This window comes from Caretta caretta, chromosome 4 (assembly GCF_965140235.1).
Source record: "Caretta caretta isolate rCarCar2 chromosome 4, rCarCar1.hap1, whole genome shotgun sequence".
NCBI lineage: Eukaryota > Metazoa > Chordata > Testudines > Cheloniidae > Caretta > Caretta caretta.
In genome coordinates, this window is record NC_134209.1 from 73,872,683 (window position 1) to 73,894,631 (window position 21,949).

Here is a 21,949-nt window from a genome sequence, read left to right on the forward strand (position 1 = left end):
TTGGGAAGCAGAGATTACTTGTACTTCACGTTCAAAATTCAGTACTAAAATAATGCAATGGGTTATGATTGGCTTTTTTCCCCTTATTTATCTATAGTACACTAGACCAGCCTCTGATGTCAACATGCTTGGAGAAATGATGTTTGGCTCAGTGGCAATGAGTTACAAAGGTTCTACCTTGAAAATCCACTACATACGGTAAGTGAGTTTCCCCTTCTAGGATTATCCATATTGCCAAATGCTTGGAAATGGGGAAGGAGAAGGTACTGGAACTGTTGAGTCACTGAGATGATGGTTTATCCTTTCAGCTCTCCTCCGCAGCTTATGATAAGTAAAGTGTTCTCAGCCAGAGTGGGAAGCTTCAGTGGAAGCACAAATAAGTAAGTTTGGTTGTTTCTTGTCATTTCTCACTCTCATTTTAGATTTCTTCTATCACTGCTCCTAAGGTTGGTCTATATAAAAGCTCGTAAAACCAAATGACCAAATGTCTGCTGGCAGTGAGTGAAAGGGGAAGAGAGTGAGACTGTTTATGAGCAGTATTCACGTGCTGAGCTCTAGCTGTCCCATGAAGGCTAGAGGGCAATGGGATCGTTCAGGGTCCAGCTACACTGGAATAAATGACTCACGGCATGGCAGCAGCTGGCCCAGGTCAGCTGACTTGGGCTCATGCGGCTTAGGCTGTAGGGCTAAAAATTGCAGTGTAGATGGTTCAGCTGGAGCTCAGGTTATGAGGCCCTCCCCCATTATGGGGTCCTAGAGCTTGGGCTCCAGGCCAAGCCTGAACAGCTTCACAGCTATTTTACAGCCCCACATCCCAAGCCCAATGAACCAGTCCGATGACCCAGGCCAGCAATGGGTGTTTAATTACGGTGTATATGTACCCTTTGACTCTTTAAGTGTGCTCTGGATGAGCAATGGGTGAAACTCAAAGTTTAGAGGCCTGTATAAACATTCAAAGGCTTAGGGTCTCTATCTTCAGTAACAACTTCCCACTGCCAACAGGTTGCCTTTTTAATATAATGAGGAAGGTGTGCATATATTTTTCTACATCTCTCTCTCTCTCTCTCTCTCTCCACATTCAAAAATGGCTGATGAGATTTTGCTCCATTCCCCTCTACCTCTCAAAATCACTGTGGGCAAAGACCAAACATGGAAAGTTAGTTAATTCTGAAAGGTACAGTCTTAAAGCTTAACAGTCCTCCGCAATCTATTTTCCATTATAAATATCTGTTATAATTGTCAAGGTTCCCTCCCAACCCTGAGCTCTAGGGTACAGATGTGGGGACCAGCATGAAAGACCTCCTCGGCTTATTTCTACCAGCTTAGGTTAAAAACTTCCCCAAGGCACAAATCCTTCCTTGTCCTTGGATGGGGACTGCTGCCACTACCAAGTGAGTTAGACAAAGATTCAGAAAAAGGACCACTTTGAGTTCCTGTTTCCCTAAAATATCCCCCCAAGTCCCTTCACCCTCTTCCCCCCCCCACCTCCATTTGAAAGTATCTTTTTTTTTTTTCCCCATTGGTCCTTCTGGTCAGGTGCCAGCCAGGTTATTTGAGCTTCTTAACACCTTACAGGTAAGGAGGAATTCTAGGCTACCCTTATGTGTATGGTTATGACAATAATATAGGAATATCTGCTAATCTTTAAGCTTGGTGGTGAGTTAGATTTACATAACAAAGCAAATAAACAGAGTGTAGTTTGATGTTAGTGGAAGCTATTCTATCCCCCTTCTTAGAAATGTTGATATTTCTCCCTTTTTAGCTTGCAAGATAGCTTTGAATACATCAACCAAGATCCCAGTCTTGGAAAACTGAGCTCTAATCAAAATGGTTTGGGCACTTGCCGTAGTGGAAGTAATCTAGGTAAATATTTCTTTATTTTATTTTAAAAAAATCTTTTCCTGATGAGACCATCTGTTTTTGTTTTTGTTTGTTTTTTTCTTTTAAATTATTTCCCCCTGCGTTGTCTTTAATTGTTTTTTGTTTGTTTGTTTGTCTTGCATTCTCTCTGCGTTGCTGTTTTTAGGTGTGTTACAGCTGTGCAGCAGCAAAGTGCTGCAGGGTGTATCTGAAGGAGTTCCCCTCCGGCTCATCCGGAGTGCTTCTTTCTTTGCAGGTTTGTGTGGAATGCTGAGCACACTGTGACCCACCCACCCACAGTAACCCAGCTTCTTCTGAATCTTGTCAGGAGGTCCATAATTACACTCTAGAAACGAAGGGCTAAAGTGACGAAGATATTGATGATAGACACATATTGGCTTTATATTTTGACTCAAGCCTTCTGGAAATACCAGGCTGCATTAAATTGCTTCCTGTTCTTCCCTCCCACTTCTACCACAAATGTTCACATTAAGGAAACTTCCTAATGTAATGTGTATTCAATAATAAGTGAGTCCTTACGTTTCTAAGAGGATTTATGTTTCCTGGTCTACACTTGATCTCTTGCTGGTGTGCAGTTCCCTTTTGCTTCTTTCCCTCTTTGCTTTCCTTCCATATCTTCTGACCTGTGGATTTTTTTTCACTGGATGGCAACTCTTTTAAGACATTATTGAACTGAATCTGGAAGTGTTTAAGTTTTGACTTTACAATATTAAAGGCTTTATCTTAAATTCGAAAGTAGCATTTAGTCTCCTTTACACATGTAAAGATCCTTTTACAGGCCTGACTAGTACTCGTGCTGTTGGGGAAACCTTGGATCTAATTGATCCTGTTGATTTCAAAAATGAAAAGTTACTTCACTTCTCTCTCAAATCTTGCATGCTTCATAAGTTAAATGAATATGTGCTACTAACACTTACCGGTGATCTACACTGGATTGAGTTTTTGCTTCATGCTATAAAACAAGCATAGCGGTTAATTTAAAAACAACTGAAACTGATACTCCGTATAAAGTATTGTTAGCCTCTTCAATGCCAGTGATGCTACAAAAATAAACTAACTCAGGATTTTCAAACGTAACTAGAGATTTTGGGTGCTCCCATTTTGGGGTATTCTACCTGAGACACTTTCATGGGGCTGATTCTCAGCTGTGTGACTTTTTCAGTGTATATAAATTCATGTTCTGATTCCTACAGGTATTTAGAAAGTATTTTAGTCTAAAATAAAAAAATTCAATCCCACTAGTAGTGTTCAGTATTGAAATATTGCTTGCTATCACCTCTTCAAACACTGAATTTTTTTATCTGCCCACACACTGTGGACATAGCTATTGCTTAAATTAACTGCACTGGATGTGACTTTGCTGTGTGTGTGGTCTTTAAACATAGACTTTGCTTAACATTGACAAACAATATGAGGCAGCATGTAATGTTTTCTGTTGATCTGATCTGTTTACTTTAGCACATAGCACACCTGTTGATATGCCTAGCAGAGGGCAAAATGAGGACAGAGACAGCGGCATTGCTCGGTCAGGTATCTGTGTTTCTTTTTCTCCCATTTGATGAAAGCAAAGCTTTTTAGCAGAGTGACTCAACAGATTCAGGTTTTGCCCAGTGGGGTGGAGTTTGGATATCGCTGCTTATAGCACATCCACATGAACTTGTGGATCTGTTGAGCCGTTCCCTTCCCTATGAACTAGGTTTCTGCTCATCCGCTCTGCTGCTGGGACATACTCTTCCCCTTCTCCCCTACAAATCAGTAAGAAAGGGGATGTGTCTTCTGATACTCTGCCTTTACAACATTAACTCATTTGGTTCTCATCTATGTAATACTTCAGTAATATAAATGTATAAGTTAGGGAAGAAATCAACAGTAGCGCTTCCACTAAAGAAAAGAAGGGGGAGGATTTTTGCTCAGTGGGAGGAAAAGCAGTGGGTAGAGGTTGGCCTGCCTGTCATGACTGGCAACATCTCTTAGGACAGATTGCTTCAGAGGAGTAGAAAGCCAGCACAGAGGAGAGAGACTCCATCAATGTAGTCTCCACTACATATAACATTCTGGTGCTGTTAAGAAAAAAGTCTCCTACTATGTTAAGGCAGTAAGAATAATTAAAATAATTATGATTTCACCTGCTGGGAATGAGTCAGACTGAAAGGAAAACTGCTGTTTTTTAAAAAAAACGAGAAAACCAAAAGGCAAAAATTATACTCATGTTAACCTGGCCAAAGGGAAAAGTATTATTTACTCGGCACCCTACAAAATGTTCATGTGTGTGTTTCTTGACAGCATCTCTGAGCAGTCTTTTGATTACACCGTTTCCATCACCAAGTTCCTCATCCTCCTCTTCCAGCAGCTACCAGCGCCGCTGGCTCCGAAGTCAAACGACGAGTTTAGAAAATGGAATTATTCCAAGGTGGTGAGTGTTGTGAGCTTCTCCCTGCTGGAATACAATAGCAATTGGGCTGCATTTGCTGAAATTGGCCAAGTCTCTGTTCTTAATGGGGCAAGTCAATTTCATGTTTTTTTCTCCTAGTAACAGTCTGATCTCTCCTACATCCTAGTGTTGTTTAAGATTATTACAAATGAATGGCTACAAAATGAGGTTGAAAATGAACACATTTCAAATGAAGGATTATCATTTATCTCTGAGGCACCCATTCAAACAAGAAAATTAAACTCTCAGCTGTTACTGGAAGAACAGAGCTACCTACTGACATGGGGGAGAATGTAACACCATAGGTGGCACAATTATATTCTACTATAACAACCTGATTAGTGACTAGTTAACAAAACTCTGGTGCAATAGACCATGACAACTCTCTTGGTATGTACAGGATGCCTCAAGCGTGATTTTGGCACAACTTGAAAAAAGAGAGCGATGACCCAAAGCTTGGCTATAATAACTTCAGTACATTTGCCACTGGTCTGACAAAAATGTCATGGGGTGCATCAAGACTTGGCTTCTAGACAGTCTTGCTTTTTCATAGCAAGATAGGCAGTGCCTCTCCACTACCTCCCTCACTCACAAATGGACCTGCATATGTGCATGCGTGCTTACAGGCCTGAAGCCAGTGGACCCCTCTCTGTGCAGATTAGGAACAGTGTGAACTGGATGCAAGCTTTGGGAATTGGCTTTCATTCTCTCTCCTTGCCCTCCAGTGTGGTGGAAGTTACCTGGAAAAGGTCATCCAACTTAATGCTGTATTCAGTTTTTAGGGAAGCTGAGGTCAGCCACTGCAAGGAGCTGGAGGTGCTAGGGGCTGATAACCCTGTCCACTTGTGGATTCTGAGGGTTTTCCAGGCTCATGCAAGTGCTCCCGTAGCCTTTACCAAGGAGATGCAAAGCCCATTTCTCCCCAATGAGATGACATAGTTGATTCTCTTACAGAGATTCCATGTACAGATTTCCCACATGAAAAGCCCCCTCTGTGGCTTTTACTATTGGAAGGGATACTTAGCCAATGGGTCACAGGTTGTCTTAGCCTGTTTAACTTGTATATTTACTAAGTGCCCTACAAACACCTTGGAAGAACCATTTACATGCCCCATATCTCTGTTCCATTAATCATTGCTACAGACAGATATTTTGGATGCTATACTACAGTGACTTTCTTTTGGTCTGTGGGCCAAATAAATTATCCTGAAACCCACCATATGAAAAAGCGACCTCAAGTTCAAAAACTAATGTAATGCACAAGGCATTGGGTAGTTAATTAAATTGTGTTCAATTTAGATCATCTTATAGTGATCAGTTAAATTAGTGTAAAAAGATTCTTTGATTAAAATCTCATTTAAAGAGGCATTTTAAAAAAAAAAGTTCATTCTCAAATATATTTCAGTGTTTTTGTAACTGAAAGTGGTAACTTCTTATCCGTAAAGACAAAAATTAAGCCTGCTTGCTGAACATTAGTTTCTCTGTTCTTGGTGTAGTATTTGCAGTATGCAGCATCAAATCTTTCTCCAGAGGTAAATGACTTCTGTGCATTTGCTTTCATCACAGCCAGAGTCGAGAAGGAAATTGCACAAAGATATTTTAGATCCAATAGTTAGGCTGTCAAGCATTACAGGTGTTGTTGCTATGTTCAAACGTTCATTTGTTCAAACAATCAAGTACCACTGAAACAACGAATTTTTGCTATTGATCTCAATAGGAGCTGAATCTGTGCTTTAATTCATACAGCTAAAACTGCACAGCATCTGACCGATCTTTAGACCAACTGCCCAAAGAAAATAGAACTTCTATCTGCAGCTCCATATGGTTACTTGTCAGTCGAGCACAATTAGCAGCTTTGTTGAAAAGGGTTCTCACACAGTCAGACTTCTGTTTCTCAATCTCAAACTATGGGAAACTGTACAAGAACTCAGTTTGCAATGTTTCTTGTATGTTGATTTACTGTCCCTTTCACAAAGTCCATGGGAATATTTATTTTTGCACAAAAGTTACTAAGGAGTTCAAATGAGGTTATCTTGAGCTCTTGTTTCCCACAAGCTCAGTTTTCTCTTTAATGACTCTGTGTGGTGACAAATTTAGTATATTCAACTCATCAAATAGATCAGCCAGAAAACAGTTGCTGCTTAGAATGAGTTTCCAAAAATGCACAGGCCTCAGTTAAAATAGCCAGCTTTTGCCTTGTCTTTTTGCCCGCCTTTTTGCTTGTTTCAACTGAAGTGTAGTCAGTATGGATTTAACAACATCTATCTAAGGCTTTCCTTTTTTTAAAAAAAAATGAAAATGCTACGAATTTACCAGTAGTATTTTTAGAGATTGGCACAATATTATACGCTCTGAAACGTTCTTTTAGTTCAGTTAATTGCAATGACTTCTCCAAAGCCAGCAACGTCAGTAGACTCAGAGTTGCATTGCACATATCTCTTATTTTCTGATGTGGTTTTCTGACAATCCTTTGGCATCTGACAGCATTATTGGCGATTGGGTGCATTTAAACTATGCAAGATTACTCCCTCCTTTCCACCCTGAAACATGACTTCAGTGACCTTGATAATGGATGGTAGGATATATACCTTGCCAGTTACATGACGCTGTATTGTAATAGTCTGTTTTAAAAAAAAAAAAAAAAGCTGTAAAGGCATTCTATGCTGTATTTCTGAGACAGAAGTAGCTTTTTGAAAAGCACTGTTCTGGTTTATGGCAGTTAAAAGCCTCCAGAAACTACTGGCTTTCTGGCATGTTCATTATGACGTATTTGGGTGTCTTTTTGCAGGGTAGGTTTCAGAGTAGCAGCCGTGTTAGTCTGTATTCGCAAAAAGAAAAGGAGTACTTGTGGCACCTTAGAGACTAACCAATTTATTTGAGCATGAGCTTTCGTGAGCTACAGCTCACTTCATCGGATGCATACCGTGGAAACTGCAGCAGACTTTATATATACACAGAGAATATGAAACAATACCTCCTCCCACCCCACTGTCCTGCTGGTAATAGCTTATCTAAAGTGATCATCAGGTGGGCCATTTCCAGCACAAATCCAGGTTTTCTCACCCTCCACCCCCCCACACAAATTCACTCTCCTGCTGGTGCTAGCCCATCCAAAGTGGGATTTGTGCAGGAAATAGCCCGACTTGATTATGTAAAGAGTTGTCACTTTGGATGGGCTAGCACCAGCAGGAGAGTGAATTTGTGTGTGGGGGGGTGGAGGGTGAGAAAACCTGGATTTGTGCTGGAAATGGCCCACCTGATGATCACTTTAGATAAGCTATTACCAGCAGGACAGTGGGGTGGGAGGAGGTATTGTTTCATATTCTCTGTGTATATATAAAGTCTGCTGCAGTTTCCACGGTATGCATCCGATGAAGTGAGCTGTAGCTCACGAAAGCTCATGCTCAAATAAATTGGTTAGTCTCTAAGGTGCCACAAGTACTCCTTTTCTTTTTTCTAAAAGCTAGATGGTTTTCATCATGGACCATCAGTTTCTTGCTCTCTGACTCCAAACACTTTCTGATGACTTGTCTCTCTCACTCTTGATCATATGCCTGGTGCCGCATTCACAAGTTGCTGCATACTGTACTCATTGACACCTTGGAACTCCCAGTGTTTGAGAGATGGTACCTAGAAGTTAAAGCTATCACAACCCGATGAGGAGGGGACAACCCATGACTGGCTTCTGGGTCATACCTTACAGGCTGAGAAGTCCTGCACTATTCCACCATGTATTTCTGTGGTTTCTATTGAGATTACTTTGTGCAGTTGCCATGACTTAGTTTGTGGCTGATTGGAGCAGGAAGCAAAGCTCTTAAGTGATATAAAATTACTCCTTGAAACTCAGGGATGCTGCCATAAGATAGAACAAGATAGAAAGGGAACAGAGAGGACTGGTAGGAGTGGGAAAGTGAAAGTAGCGACATTACCTGTTTAACTTGGTTCTGTTTAGCTCTACACAAAACAACTGCAAAAAAAAAAGTGTGGTTTGTTTTTTTTTTACTTGGAGAGAGCTATCCTGATGTCACGTCCTAGCGGAGATAAGGCAGAGGCAGTTTTTACCTGGATGCAGGTAATTGAGGTCAAGACAACATGGCCACACACTTACTGCTTACCGACTAGCTACATCGAGCGGGGGAAATGAGTGTGTTGTCTCCACTAGCATTTTATATCAAGATACGTGACTCAAGTTAGTATCAAAGTGGTGATGGTTTGTCTTCAGTAAAGGCTTTACTTCTCAATTAGTAAGCTTATGGAGTAGATACTTAATCTCTGTACAAATAACAAACAAATTTTCTGAATTCTGCCATGAACAGGATTATGTGAATTTAATAAGATGTTTTTGAGGTTATGGAGCTGAACTGGGACTCAGCCGACCAGGATTCACTTTCCAGATCTGCCACGGACTTCCTTTGTGACCTTTGGGAAGTTATGTGCTGTGTGCTTTCATTGCCCATCTGTAAAATGGCAGTAATAGCCCCTACCACACAGTGGTATTATGATAAATGTACTAATTCTTATCAGGCATTTGAAATACCCACACAGAAGTGTTTTCAGGGGTTCTGTTTATGGGTGCTATTCCTAGAGGAAAGCTTTAATGAAAAGGTGTCTTGCATTCTAGCAAAGGGTTCCGTAGTTTGAGTTGTGCCACTGAGAACATTCTGCTATCTGTGAGTGAGTGACATTTTTAAGTAGGGAAGTAAGCGGGGGCAAAATTTTTGCAGGGCATTGAAGGAGACTTGGAGGTATGGTTAGAATCTCTTGCTGGCATACAGAACTATGCATCGTATACAAATGTAGGAAACACAGAGGGTAACTGGCCTACCATTTCTCTCATTGCAGGTCCACTGAAGAGACTTTTAGCGTGGCTGATGAAAGCTGCAGTTCCAATCCTGCTATGATTCGGAGGAAAAAAATTGCCATCAGCATAATTTTCTCTCTGCCTGAAGGAGAAGATGCACAGAGGAACTTCCAGGACTTCTTTTTCTCTCACTTCCCTCTATTTGAATCCCATATGAACAAGTTAAAGAGTGCAATTGAAAAGGTACAGAATGCTATTTAGTGGAGTCTGAAGAATAAGCACTAAGTAGGGATGGAATATTCTAGAGCCTAGAAAGGCATAAATAACCACAGGGTGAAGCCAACCTGCAGACTGAGCCCTGCATGGGGGGTAGCACATAGCTTCTCTGCCTTACTAACTGCATTGGAAAAAGTTGTGCCTCAGGACCACAGTCCTTCCCTAGGTTCTCTCCTTGCATTTGGAAGGAGGATTTGGGGGTAGGGGTGGTCCTTTTCTCCCATTTAGATGTTTTTTCAACTGGTTGATGCATTATGGGAGAGTGTGCATGCTTGCTTTGAAAGGGCTGGTGGGGAGGAGAGTATCTGGTGTACAGCCCTTTCTCTCCTCCCGCCACGCACCTGGTCACATGTCCTAGATTGGTTTTACACAGTCACACACGGGGATGTGGGCAGCTCTTGCTATCCTAAGTGGCCGCATAGCATCAGGGCTGGAGCCACAATGTCTGTTCATCAATTCAGACATGTTGATGAGCCTATAAAGATGATATAAACTATTTTTGCATTCTTTAAGATGTCACTTTTTATTGTTCAAGGCCATGATCCTCTGTAGAAAAATAGCAGAATCCAGCCTAAGAGTACAGGTTTATATCAGCCGTGTCACGGATGCCCTGGGAGAATTCAGGTGAGCTGTTGTTACACCATATGATGGGAGAAGCTGGTAGCACGGCCTAAAGTTAAGGTCACCTGGTATTTCCTGTTGTAAGACCCTGTTTTTTCAATAACTTTGCCAAACTCTAATCATTTGGGCTAAATTTTTCCAAGTTAGGTGTCTGCCTCAGACTGAAATTGTTTGGAAAACTTCAGCAAAAATGGTTCTGCCATTTGTGAGTGACCATAGGGGAAAATGCATTGTATTCCTATATTTAAAAAATTCTTACAGCTGTTGTGCTGAGAAACTTGAATGCTTCCCTGTTTTGAAGCAGGTACTTGAAATTTGGCGGGGGGGTGGTGCCTTTTTTGCCATCCCTGTGAAAATCCACCCAAATGTGGCCCGGCTATAAGTCTTTGAAAAATCTTAGTTCACACATGCTCACTAGAGATTTACTAGTCTGGTAGCTAATCTCTCCTCATGGCTTGTACCTGCCGACTGGACTGCATGTGCACAATCTCCACAGAATAAAGGAGCATGCTTCAGCTCATGCACTGAATAAGACTTTCCCTGCAATTGCTCCCCCAGGCTGCAAAAGGCAGCTGTGGTGTCAGATAGTGGAACTGATAGCAGGGAGACTGTTTCCTGTGCTCTAAATGCCCCTGCCTTGGTCCCCCCCACATCAGTCCCTTAGCAACCAGGTGAGGAGGAGAGGGGAGGAACACCTAATTGGAATGCAGAGGTGGAAGGAAGGAGGCAGGCAGGAGCTGGAGGGTGGGAGTGGAGGTGATAAGGTGGAAGATGGATGGGAGCAGAAGGAGACAGGCTGGGAGCACAAGGGCAGAAGGGTCTATAACCATTAGAGAACACTCTCCTCCGATTGAACCCAGGAGCCATGAGTCTAACAACCCTCTGCTGTCAGCAGGTAGCTGTGAAATCCACTGGCAAAGTGTGTGTCTGATCCCCCTGTAGTCACTTGTCCACACAGAGGATAACAGCCTATTAGTGCTATCAGTTACTTTATTAGCTTAAGTGATATAGGTCCATTCTGTGGATCTAAGGTCCAAACTGATGACTCAGAGACCCATTTAATCTTAATCTGGTCCCCTTGCGCATATGAGGATAGTCTTTTTAACACCATGATCACAAACTACTTTTTCTTCAAGACCTCTGCCTCATTTAAAGCTCAGCATGAACTGTGCTCTGGGAATGAATCAGGATTATATAATAAAGGAGAGTGTTGCCAGTAGGGCTCCTGCTTCTTTACTTCCAGATGTTGGAAGGTGTGTAGTGACAGAAGAGGGGTATGGCACACAGGAACATAAAGGACAGTCTCATGGTTAAGGCAGTTGAGTGCTGCCTGCAGGATTAGATTCTATTCCTGCCTGGGCCACAGAGTTCTTGTGTGATGCTAGGAAAGCTACTTGAACCAGTTTTTCACAGGTGGTCACTAATTATGTGTGCCTCATATTTTGGGTGCCTGACTCACTCTCCTGGGGCCTGATATGCAGAAGTGTGCTGAACACTCAAATCATAGAATCACAGAATCATAGACTTTAAGGTCAGAAGGGACCATTATGATCGTCAAGTCTCACCTGCACAATGCAGGCCACAGAATCTCACCCACCCGCTCCTGTAACAAACCCCTAACCTATGTCTGAGCTATTGAAGTCCTCAAATCATGGTTTAAAGGCTTGAAGGTGCAGAGAATCCTCCAGCAAGTGACCCGTGCCCCATGCTGCAGAGGAAGGTGAAAAACCCCCAGGGCCTCTGCCAATCTGCCCTGGAGGAAAATTCCTTCCTGACCCCCAATATGGCGATCAGCTAAACCCTGAGCATGTGAGCAAGACTCACCAGCCAGACACCCAGGAAAGAATTCCCTGTAGTAACTCAGATCACACCCCATCTAACATCCCATCACAGACCATTGGGCATATATACCGCTAATAGTCAAAGATGAATTAATTGCCAAAATTAGGCTATCCAATCATACCATCTCCTCCATAAACTTATCAAGTTTTGTCTTGAAGCCAGATATGTCTTTTGCCCCCACTGCTCCCCTTGGAAGGCCGTTCCAGAACTTCACTCCTCTGATGGTTAAAAACCTTAGTCTAATTTCAAGTCTAAACTTCCTGGTGGCCAGTTTATATCCATTTGTTCTTGTGTCCACACTGGTACTGAGCTTAAATAATTCCTCTCCCCCATGGTATTTATCCCTCTGATATATTTATAGAGAGCAATCATATCTCCCCTCAGCCTTCTTTTGGTTAGGCTAAACAAGCCAAGCTCTTTGAGTCTCCTTTCATAAGACAGGTTTTTCATTCTTCGGATCATCCCAATTGCCCTTCTGTGTACCTGTTCCAGTTTGAATTCATCCTTCTTAAACATGGGAGACCAGAACTGCACACAGTATTCCAGATGAGGTCTCACTAGTGCCTTGTATAATGGTACTAACACCTTATCTCTACTGGAAATACCTCGCCTGATGCATCCTAAGACCGCATTAGCTTTTTCCACGGCCATATCATATTGGCAGCTCATAGTCATCCTGTGATCAACCAATACTCCGAGGTCCTTCTCCTCCTCTGTTACTTCCAAGTGATGTGTCCCCAGCTTATAACAAATTTTTTTGTTATTAATCCCTAAATGCATGACCTTGCACTTTTCACTATTAAATTTCATCCTATTACTATTACTCCAGTTTACAAGGTCATCCAGATCTTCCTGTATGATATCCTGGTCCTTCTCTGTAGTGGCAATACCTCCCAGCTTTGTGTCATCCGCAAACTTTATTAGCACATTCCCGCTTTTTGTGCCAAGGTCAGTAATAAAAAGATCAAACCCAAAACCGATCCCTGAGGAACTTCCAGCCTGACAGTTCACCTTTCAGCGTGACCCATTGTAGTCTCCCCTTTAACCAGTTCCTTATCCACCTTTCAATTTTCATGTTGATCCCCATCTTTTCCAATTTAGCTGATAATTCCCCATGTAAAATCGTATCAAATGCTTTACTGAAATCGAGGTAAATTAGATCCACTGCGTTTCCTTTGTTTAAAAAATCTGTTATCTTCTCAAAGAAGATCAGGTTGGTTGGTCTACCTTTTTTAAAACCATGTTGTATTTTGTCCCAATTACCATTGACTTCAATGTCGTTAACTACTTTCTTCAAAAATTTTTCCAAGACCTTGCATACTACAGATGTCAAACTAACAGGCCTGTAGTTACCTGGATTACTTTTTTTTCCTTTCTTAAAAATAGGAACTGTGTTAGTAATTCTCTAGTCATATGGTACAACCCCTGAGTTTACAGATTCATTAAAAATTCTTGCTAATGGGCTTGCAGTTTCATGTGCCAGTTCCTTTAATATTCTTGGATGAAGATTATCTGGGCCCCCCCAATTTAGTCCCATTAAGCTGTTCGAGTTTGGCTTCCATGTCAGATGTGGTAATATCTACCTCCATATCCTCATTCTCATTTGTCATCCTACCATTATCCCTAACCTCCTCATTAAAGACTGAGACAAGTATTTGTTTAGATATTGGGCCATGCCTAGATTATCCTTAACCTCCACTCCAATTTCAGTGTTTAGCGGTCCCACTTCTTCTTTCTTTGTTTTTTTCTTATTTATATGACGATAGAACCTTTTTACCATTGGTTTTAATTCCCTTTGCAAGGTCCAATTCTACATGACTTTTGGCCTTTCTCGCTTTATCCCTACATGTTCTGACCTCAATAAGGTAGCTTTCCTTGCTGATCCCTCCCATCTTCCACTCCTTGTATGCTTTCTGCTTTTTCTTAATCGCCTCTCTGAGATGCTTGCTCATCCAGCTTGGTCTACAACTCCTGCCAATGAATTTTTTCCCCTTTCTTGGGATGGAGGCTTCTGATAGTTTCTGCAACTTTAACTTGAAGTAATTCCAGGCCTCCTTCTCCTTTAGATCCACAAGTTTTTCAGTCCAGTCTACTTCCCTAACTAATTTCCTTAATTTTTTTTAAGTTAGCCCTTTTGAAATCAAAAACCCTAGTCACAGATCTATTTTTGTTTATCCTTCCATTTAGTTTTAACTGAATTAGCTCATGATCGCTCGAACCAAGGCTGTCCCCTACAACCATTTCTTCTGTGAGGTCCTCACTACTCACCAACACCAAATCTAAAATGGCATCCCCTCTTGTTGGTTCAGCAACTACTTGGTGAAGGAATCCATCAGCTATCGCATCCAGGAAAATCTGAGCCCTATTACTATTACTAGCACTTGTCCTCCAGTCTATATCTGGGAAGTTAGTCCCCCATGATCACACAATTCCCATTACTATTTACCTCATTAAAAACATTAAAGAGGTCTCTATCCATATCCACATCTGATCCCAGTGGTCTATAGCACACCCCAAGCACTATCCCAGGGGAGCCTCTAGTAGCTTTCTTCCCCAGTGTGATTTTTGCCCAGACAGACTGTCTTATCCATTCCATCTCTTCTTATTTCTTTACAGTCTACCTCCTCATTGATATACAATGCTACTCCATCACCTTGCCTTTATTTCTGTCTTTCCTAAACAGCACATACCCTTCAATACCCATACTCTAGTCATGACTGCTATTTCATCATGTTTCTGTTATCCCTATAATATCTGGTTTCACTTCCTGCACCAATAGCTCTAGTTCCTCCATTTTGTTACCTAGGCTCCTCGCATTAGTGTACAAACATCTTAATTTTTGCTGTTTGGCTTCGCTCACATTCTTTACCTGATTGGGCTACCCACGGCTGTATCCTTTCTTACTTCGTTTTCGTCCCTCTCAACGTTAAAATCTGGTGTGGAGATTACCTGGACATCTCCCACCAGCTCCCCCAAATTCCTAGTTTAAAGCTCTCTTAATCAGTTGTGCCCGCCTCCATCCTAGAAGTCTATTTCCCTCCCTACTCAGGTGAAGTCCATCCCGAGAGAACAGTCCTCTGTCCATGAATGCTTCCCAGTGGCCATACATCCCAAAGCCCTCCTTATAGCACCAGTGCCTGAGCCATCTGTTGATCATCATCATCTTGTCACACCTTTGTTGCCCTTCTCTAGGATCTACAAGTGAAGTTGGAAGGAGCTGTGCTTTGAACACATAGTGCTATATCATGCTAAGTATTGTGAAAAATCATGTCTTAGGTGTCTCAAATTGAGCACCCAAAACTAGGGGGTACTTTTGACCTTAAGTTCTCTATGCTTTAGTTCCCCATCTGTAAAATAGGGAAGAATACTGATCCCTAGCCTCACAGGGTGTGATGGAGTTTATAAATGCCACACTAAGGCAGGGGAAGGGCTGGAGCTGTACTGGGCTGGGAAAGCTCTGACTCTCAGGCACTGCCAAGTATGCTCCTGGGGAAAGGAGCGGTATAAAAAGAGCTCCAGCAGCCCAGGCAAGGGGGAAGGAGAGAAGCCATTTTCTGGAGGAGGACTGTCCTGCAACAGTAGGGGGGGGAAAAAAAACATTAATGAGAAGGTCTGGCTCTGAGTCTCCCTCTTGCTTGTGGAGACATCACCCCAGAGGTATGGAGAACCATGTGCATGGGAACCACAGCGTCACCTGCATCAGCCCCCAGACTTTGGGGTTTGAAGCAAAGTGTTATAAATCAGTAACAGCCATTCCCCAAACTGAGGCATCTGGTGTGGTGGGAAGTGGCCCAGGAGCAGATGAACAGGGAGTGGGCTGAACCCAGGCCATCCCATGCTGTCACACTCAGGATCCTGGGTCAGGATCCCCTGTGCCTACCCCTGGAATGGGCAGGACCAGGGGTTACTGGCAAGGAAGCCGACATAGCTGAACCCCATCCAAGGGGTTCAGGACACACTTGAAGTGAAAGAGGGTCATAGGCCCTGACCAACTAGGCATGCTTACTGAAGAAATGACCCTGCTATAGAATATGTGAAAATGAGTGGATGTTGTGAAGCACTCGTACTATACTGAAAATCACTCTAGAAAAGCTCCTGAGGAAACTAATAGTTGATGATGATGATGATGATGATAGAGCAGGGTTGTAATAGTGTGCAGGAAATCAGGCCATTGAACACCAATCAGGCCATTGAATCAGAACAAAACAAAATACTGAATATCCTTAAGTGAGCAACATCTACCCCGTGCACTGAAAAAGGCTAGGGTCCAGTGGAATGATAGTATGTGATCATGTAATTAAAGACTGAATCGTAATTCGTACACTTATGGAGGCCCAATTAAGGCCTGGTTGCAAGCTTAATTCTGGTATTTTCTAACTCTTTGAGTGCTTGACTTTGCAATCTTAATGTTCTTTTCAGGTAGTTCTTAGTATGTAACTGTAAAATACAAGTGTTACACCATGGACTTGATTTTCATGACTTAGATTTGACTTTTTCCCCAATATCCTATTTTCCCATTGTATCAATTTTTGCTGTCTTATGCCACTAGATTTTTCCCCCAAGCACTCCTTTCTTCAAGCTCTTCTCTTCTCTCCGTACCCCTCACCCTTTGTTTCTCCTATAGCGATGATACCCTTCCTGTCTACAGTTGGCAAGATAGTATACACAGTGCAAAGGAAAAAAGGATATGAAGTTTAAAACAATATACATTTTAAAACATACACACTGTAGATAATGGAGTATTGTAGCTACAATGGTTTGGATCTAAGCCTTTCGTAACTTTTGTGGAATGGTCACTGAAGAATAATGAGTCCTAAAAAATCAGCCTTCACTCCCTGTTTAGCCCCAGAAGGAAGAGTGAGACCGTTCATACCGCACCAGAGCATGTCTTAAATAACATGCTTAAGAAAACTAACTATTCTCATCACAAGAGAGAAAATGTTTTTAGCAAATTTGAAAAAGTAAATTTGTGTACAGACACCTTAAAATGGGCATAAATAAACAGAGACCAAAGATAAAATCAATTTACGCAAACATCCAAGGAAAGAAATGTAACACACACTAATTGAATTATATGTTTACACTGTATGTATCTGTAAGTAATTACTTGGGGGGACACAGCTAGATTGCTCTGATAAATGGTAGATTTTTAAATGTAAGGTAGACAGAATGTTTTGTTGTAAATTTATCATGCACTAATCACCCATATATCAACAGAAAATGTAGCTAGATGATCTGGAAAGCTCCAAACTTGTCACTATACTAAGGTTGTTTCTGAACTTGCTAACTTGTGAAGATTATTTGTACAAAACTCTTAAACGTGTAGAAGACAATCCTCTCTTCAGCTAGAAATTTAACTGTGGATCATGCAAATCTGTTTGGAATTAAATTAGAGGTATATTGACAGCCGTTATTGGAGATGGCGGCCATTTGTGATGGGTTTGTGTTTTGCTATCAAGCTACCCATCAAAACATTGTATGTCTAAGATCATACTTCTAAAACTGCATGTTCAATGTATTGACTAATCATCTGGGCATATATATTCAGGTGGTAAAGCACCTGACTGGTAATTGCATAGCCAGGATGATGAGTCAAGCTGCAGATTTCATTCAGAGTTAAACTCGTACAGCATAGTTCTTCAGTCTTAAAGGTGCTCCTTTGCAAATTGGAGTCTCAATTTGCATCCTTTGACACAATATACCAGACAAGTATGATGAAATAAATGTTGATTGTATGTGAAGCAATTGCTGGGTAAAACTAACCTATTGAACTTGTGCAGCAATACATTTTGATTCATTAAAACATTGTCCAACTGTTTAGTTCGTGCTGAGATGAATTTCATGTCCTCCTTCCATATCCTTGTATGCTCAGAAGAATACTTTCTTTGTCAAAGAAATTGCAATTGCATTGATTAGAATATTGTTAATGCACTTACGGTGCATCTCCTGTAACTTAGTGTCCTACAAAACACCTCTCATTATGTGAGTGGAGCCTCTGACTAGCTACAGAGAACCTACGTAACTATTAGAAGTCCTAACAGATGTTAGAAAAATTTGAAGAAAACTCTTTATTTTTTCTTCTGTATATTTTTTGCAACCTCATTCACAGGTTAACAGCTTTTTTTTCTTTCTTTTTGGTAGACTTACAATCTGGAACCTGTATTCAGTTCCAAGGATCGCAGAACCTGTGTGGCTTACCATGATGTCCAGCACTTTGGAAAAGAACCAGCTATGCCAGCGCTTTCTTAAGGAATTTACACTTCTGATCGAACAGATCAACAAAAACCAGTATGCTTCCTTCTGCATCATCTCCTTACCCCTGCAGTAACTTGTGTTCTAATGCATACAAACATAATAGGAAGTACACAGACGTGAGCATATGTCAAATACCTTTTTTTTTCCCCCCTTGGATCTTATTTTTGTTGTATTCTTTTTCTTTAGGTTCTTAGCCGCTTTATTGACTGCGGTGCTGACCTATCACCTGGCGTGGGTCCCAACTGTAATGCCAGTTGACCATCCTCCCATAAAGGCCTTCTCTGAGAAAGGCACATCACAATTTGTAAACCTGCTGGCAAAATCGCATCCTTATAACCCTCTCTGGGCACAGCTCGGTCAGTAGAAAACCTTAAAAAAAAAAATTTGGTATAAAACGGTTACTAAACTTTAACCTATTTAATTGAAATTTAGCTCTTCTCTACAAACACATCATTGTATATACACAGCTATTTTAAAAAATACGTCATAGGTGGGAGCTATGCAGAGGCAGGCAAGATTAAAACTTGTACTTCATCTATAAGCATGTTGGGGGATAGGGTGGGGTGATGTCAGGAAGCTCATTCCAGCTCTCTGATTCTCTGGCCAGCCCTTGTCTGACACAAACTAAAGCTGCTGCCAGGCAGCATTAAAGTCTGCCACTGGTTTGTGGTCCCTGATGGACCCTATGCCCGTGGAGTATCATTATAGTAGAGCGTTGGTGCACCCGCTTTGCTGGGAAAGGGAGGCTGGGCATGAGAGAGGTGCAGGGCCTGGTGGCAGTGTAGATGGGCAAGCAGAGGAAATTCTATCTGGGCATTGGCAATGGAATTACAGCCCTTTTGCTCTATCTCAGTTGCACAAAGGGGTAGTAAACTGTCTAGAAAATCTGGCCCTAAGTCCTCAGATGTAGTGATTCTCTTCTACCTACACAGCTTACTAAGTATCTTGATACATGAAATCAAGTAGCTATATAAGAAGCATGTGAATGAGAGCTGGCAAAATATTTATAACTGGCAGTTTTATTAATCTCTGAACATTTCTCTTCAGAGCCAAAGTACATGGATATGAATGTTTGGAGAGTAGATAATCACATGCATAAAATCTTACTCTCAAAAATTCCACTCCTTGGGCAATCCTCCTTCCCCACTCCTTCCCCACTCCCCCTGCTCCATTTTTCCCTCCTATATATCATCTGTCTAATGTAAAACCATCCAGAAAATTTAGTGAAATTCTAAAGAAGCAACTTGAATAACAATAGTTCTGTGTCCATATTATGTTCCTGCTGCTGATCATCTAGCTTAGTTCTATTTGGTTCTTGTCATAGAATCATAGAAGATTAGGGTTGGAAGAAACCCCAGGACGTCACCTAGTCCACCCCCCTGCTCAAAGCAGGACCAACTCCAACTAAATCATCCCAGCCAGGGCTTTGTCAAGCCGGGCCTTAAAAACCTCTAGGGATGGAGATTCTACCACCTCCCTAGGTAACGCTTCCAGTGCTTCACCACCCTCCCAGTGAAATAGTGTTTCCTAATACCCAACCTAGACCTCCCCCACTGCAACTTGAGACCATTGCTCCTTGTTCTGTCATCTGCCACCACTGAGAACAGCCGAGCTCTTATCAGTAGCCTCTCTGGCACTGAAGATTCCTAACTCCCACTATATATATTCATAATAGAGAGTTGTATTGCTTGCTTTAAAAAAGAAAGATTTTAAAAAGTTACCGAGTTATTGAGTAGTTGAGGAGAGGGGTGAGGGACTGGGTGTTTTGGGGTTCAGGAAAGTGGGAGCTGATTTAGGGAAATAAGAAGCCAGGGTTAAGGTGTATAGAAGCCAGCTGGAGGGAGCTGTATAGTGCCTGTTTGGGCAGTAGATCTTGTCCTCTCTCCCAGGAAGAACTGCTAGTAGTTCTTCAGGAAAGAAGGGAAATAAATTGTTACCCAAACTCAGAGCTGGTAATTGTGCACGTTATGGAGTAGGCTCAGTAGGAAGATAATACGAGTTTTAAAGACCCAGACAAATTCTAAATGGTTGAACTCGAAACATCTCGGTTCTTTCTTATTCTCAGGTAAAAAAAGTGAGTTCAGATGTTTAAAATTGGTTAGTCTCTAAGGTGCCACAAGTACTCCTTTTCTTTTTGCAGATGTTTATTGTAATGTACATCAATATGAAGGAAAATGTTGCCCTCTGGTGGTTCCCTCTGAAAAAGACAGGGTTTATAGTACAAAAGTGCTTTCTAAAAACAAATCTTTTGGAAGGTTAGGGTGTAATCTGTAAATAGCTTTAAAAATGGAAAGCTTTGTATAAATCCTTGTTTTATTATTAAATTATACTAAAATTCCATGATTTCAATCAATTGCAGCATTCCATAAGAGATAAAACTATATTGTTCATGATGAAGGAACTGCTCAGTCTCTGCAAAACTTAAGTTTTTATTTTAAAATTTTATATTGAGTTGTCATAATATTATTGTTGCTCCAAGACTCTTTTTATAAGTAAGTTTATATACATATAATATTAACTTAGGCCTGAATCCTGCAAGCAAGCATTTGCTTTAATACACCTAACCGTTAATCATAGAAATGTAAAGGAAAGGAGCTTGAGATGTCATCTTTTAGTTCATCATCCCATGCTGAAGCAGGACCAAGTACACCTAGACTATACCTGACAAGTGTTTGTCTTACTTCGTACTTATAAACCTCCAGTGATGAGGATTACGCAACCTCCCCTGGTAACCTATTCCAGTATTCAACTACTGTTATAATTAGAAAGATTTTCCTAATATCTAACCTAAATCTCCCTTGCTGCAACCTCTTTGTAGCAGTTCTTAACATATCTGAAGGCTATCAGGTGTCCCCCCCACCCACCCCCCTTCTTCTCAGAACTAAGGTTATACAGTTTTTCTAACTTTTCCTCATCGGTCAGGGTTTCTAAACCTTTTATCAGTTTTGTTGCTTTTCTCTGGACATCTCCAGTTTGTCCACATCTTTCCTAAAGGGTGGCTCCCAGAACTAGACACAATATCCAGTTGAGGCCTCAACAGTGCCAGGTAGAGCAGGACATTTACCTCTCAGGTGTAACAGATGATACTCCTGTTAATACACCCCAGAATTATATTAGCCTTTTTAACAACTATGTTGACTCTCATTCAACTTGTGACGCACTAGAACCCTCAGATCCTTTTCAGCAGTACTGCTGCCTAGCCAGTTATTCCCATTTTGTTGAAGTACTTTGCACTAGTCTTTTATTTAATTTCATCTTATTGATTTCAGACCAATTTTCCAATTTGACAAGGGTCTTTTTGAATTCTGATTAGGCTGTTCTCCAAGGTGCTTGCAACCTCTCCCAGTTCGGTGTCATCTGCAAAATTTATACCCATACAGTCGACCCCATTATCCAAGTCATTAGTGAAAAATATTGAAAAGTACCGGATCCAGGACAGGCGTCTGGGTGATCCCACTTGATACATCCTCCCAGTTTGATAGTGAACCACTGATAACTACTTTTTGAGTACTGTCTTTCAACCAGTTGTATATCCACTTTATGGTAACTTCAATTTGACCATGCTTCCCTAGTTTGCTTATGAGAGTGGCATTTGGGACTGCATCAAAAGTCTTACTAAAATCAAGCTACATCATGTCTACTGCTTCCCTCCCCCCATCAACTAGGCCAGTAACCCTGTTAAAGAAGGAAATTAGCTTGTTCTGGCATTACTTGTTCTTGACAAATGCTTGCTGGCTATTACTTATTCACCCAATGATCCTTTAGGTACTTAAAAACTGATTGTTTAATAATTGGTTCCAGTATCTTTGCGGGTATCAAAGTTAGCCTGACTGACCTATAAT

The 21,949-nt window shown here is 41.4% G+C and overlaps 2 protein-coding genes across 7 annotated transcripts in view; one reads left to right on the forward strand and one right to left on the reverse strand.

Annotated features, from left to right (window-relative positions):
• Positions 1-21,949, forward strand: part of FNIP2 (folliculin interacting protein 2) — a 92,881-nt gene that overhangs the window by 54,917 nt on the left and 16,015 nt on the right. For 2 of the 5 annotated variants that reach the window (XM_048847556.2, XM_075127772.1), the window contains exons 4-13: positions 98-198; positions 309-380; positions 1,763-1,863; positions 2,027-2,116; positions 3,340-3,411; positions 4,165-4,294; positions 9,155-9,356; positions 9,925-10,013; positions 17,994-18,140; positions 18,294-18,463. In XM_048847556.2, coding sequence (XP_048703513.2) covers positions 98-198; positions 309-380; positions 1,763-1,863; positions 2,027-2,116; positions 3,340-3,411; positions 4,165-4,294; positions 9,155-9,356; positions 9,925-10,013; positions 17,994-18,140; positions 18,294-18,463 — 1,174 coding nt within the window. The remainder of the gene's footprint in view (positions 1-97; positions 199-308; positions 381-1,762; positions 1,864-2,026; positions 2,117-3,339; positions 3,412-4,164; positions 4,295-9,154; positions 9,357-9,924; positions 10,014-17,993; positions 18,141-18,293; positions 18,464-21,949) is intronic. The other 3 variants (XM_048847557.2, XM_075127773.1, XM_075127774.1) reach the window with 2 other exon arrangements.
• Positions 18,396-21,949, reverse strand: part of SPMIP2 (sperm microtubule inner protein 2) — a 107,298-nt gene continuing 103,744 nt past the window's right edge. For both annotated transcript variants that reach the window (XM_075127778.1, XM_075127775.1), the window contains exon 6: positions 18,396-18,476. In XM_075127778.1, coding sequence (XP_074983879.1) covers positions 18,465-18,476 — 12 coding nt within the window. In that variant the 3' untranslated portion in view covers positions 18,396-18,464. The remainder of the gene's footprint in view (positions 18,477-21,949) is intronic.